Source organism: Populus euphratica, unplaced genomic scaffold (assembly GCF_000495115.2).
Source record: "Populus euphratica unplaced genomic scaffold, PopEup_1.0 scaffold111.1, whole genome shotgun sequence".
Lineage (NCBI taxonomy): Eukaryota > Viridiplantae > Streptophyta > Magnoliopsida > Malpighiales > Salicaceae > Populus > Populus euphratica.
Window position 1 is genome coordinate 1,821,222 of NW_011499877.1, and position 574 is coordinate 1,821,795.

The 574-nt window shown below is 35.4% G+C and overlaps 1 protein-coding gene across 3 annotated transcripts in view; it reads right to left on the bottom strand.

The window, feature by feature from the left end:
- The window catches only part of PUM6 (pumilio 6), an 11,231-nt gene that overhangs the window by 1,304 nt on the left and 9,353 nt on the right, over positions 1-574 (bottom strand). For all 3 annotated transcript variants that reach the window (XM_011030414.1, XM_011030412.1, XM_011030413.1), the window contains one exon: positions 173-344. In XM_011030414.1, coding sequence (XP_011028716.1) covers positions 173-344 — 172 coding nt within the window. The remainder of the gene's footprint in view (positions 1-172; positions 345-574) is intronic.

A 574-nucleotide genomic window follows, 5' to 3' on the forward strand; every position in this document is an offset into this window, starting at 1 on the left:
TTCCCTACAAATAATACTTAACTAGATATTGAGAGCTGGAAGAAGCTGTGATCAAATGAAACCTGCAGTCAAGCTACTCTAAAGGGGTCTCCTGATGTCCACCTTGCAATAGATAGTGAAGCAATACAAAATTTCAAATACATGTAGAATTAGTGAAACAAAAAGCTTATACCTTCTCCAAATTGCTGTTCAAACCTAGCAACAATGTGCTTCCCATATGTATATTTCTTCAGAGCATGCACATGTGTTCTTATACGATTAAGCAACATTGCCCGCTGAATATCAGTACAAGTGTCAAGAATCTTCTGGACCACATAATTTGCATATTGGTCCTTCATCATTATCTAAACACAGCAACAGGGAAAAAATGACACATTTAAAACTCTTTCAAAAACTAATAGGATAATACAATCCCATTAGGAAATGCAGAATTTCAAACTTCAAAGTGAAATTGAACTAGAGATTGAATGTATTGGCATGCACGCAAGGGAAACATTATAACAAGAAATAGACCCATTTGTGCCTACAATTAAGATTGTGAAAAAGATTCTCAATACATGAGCAAGAACCGCTC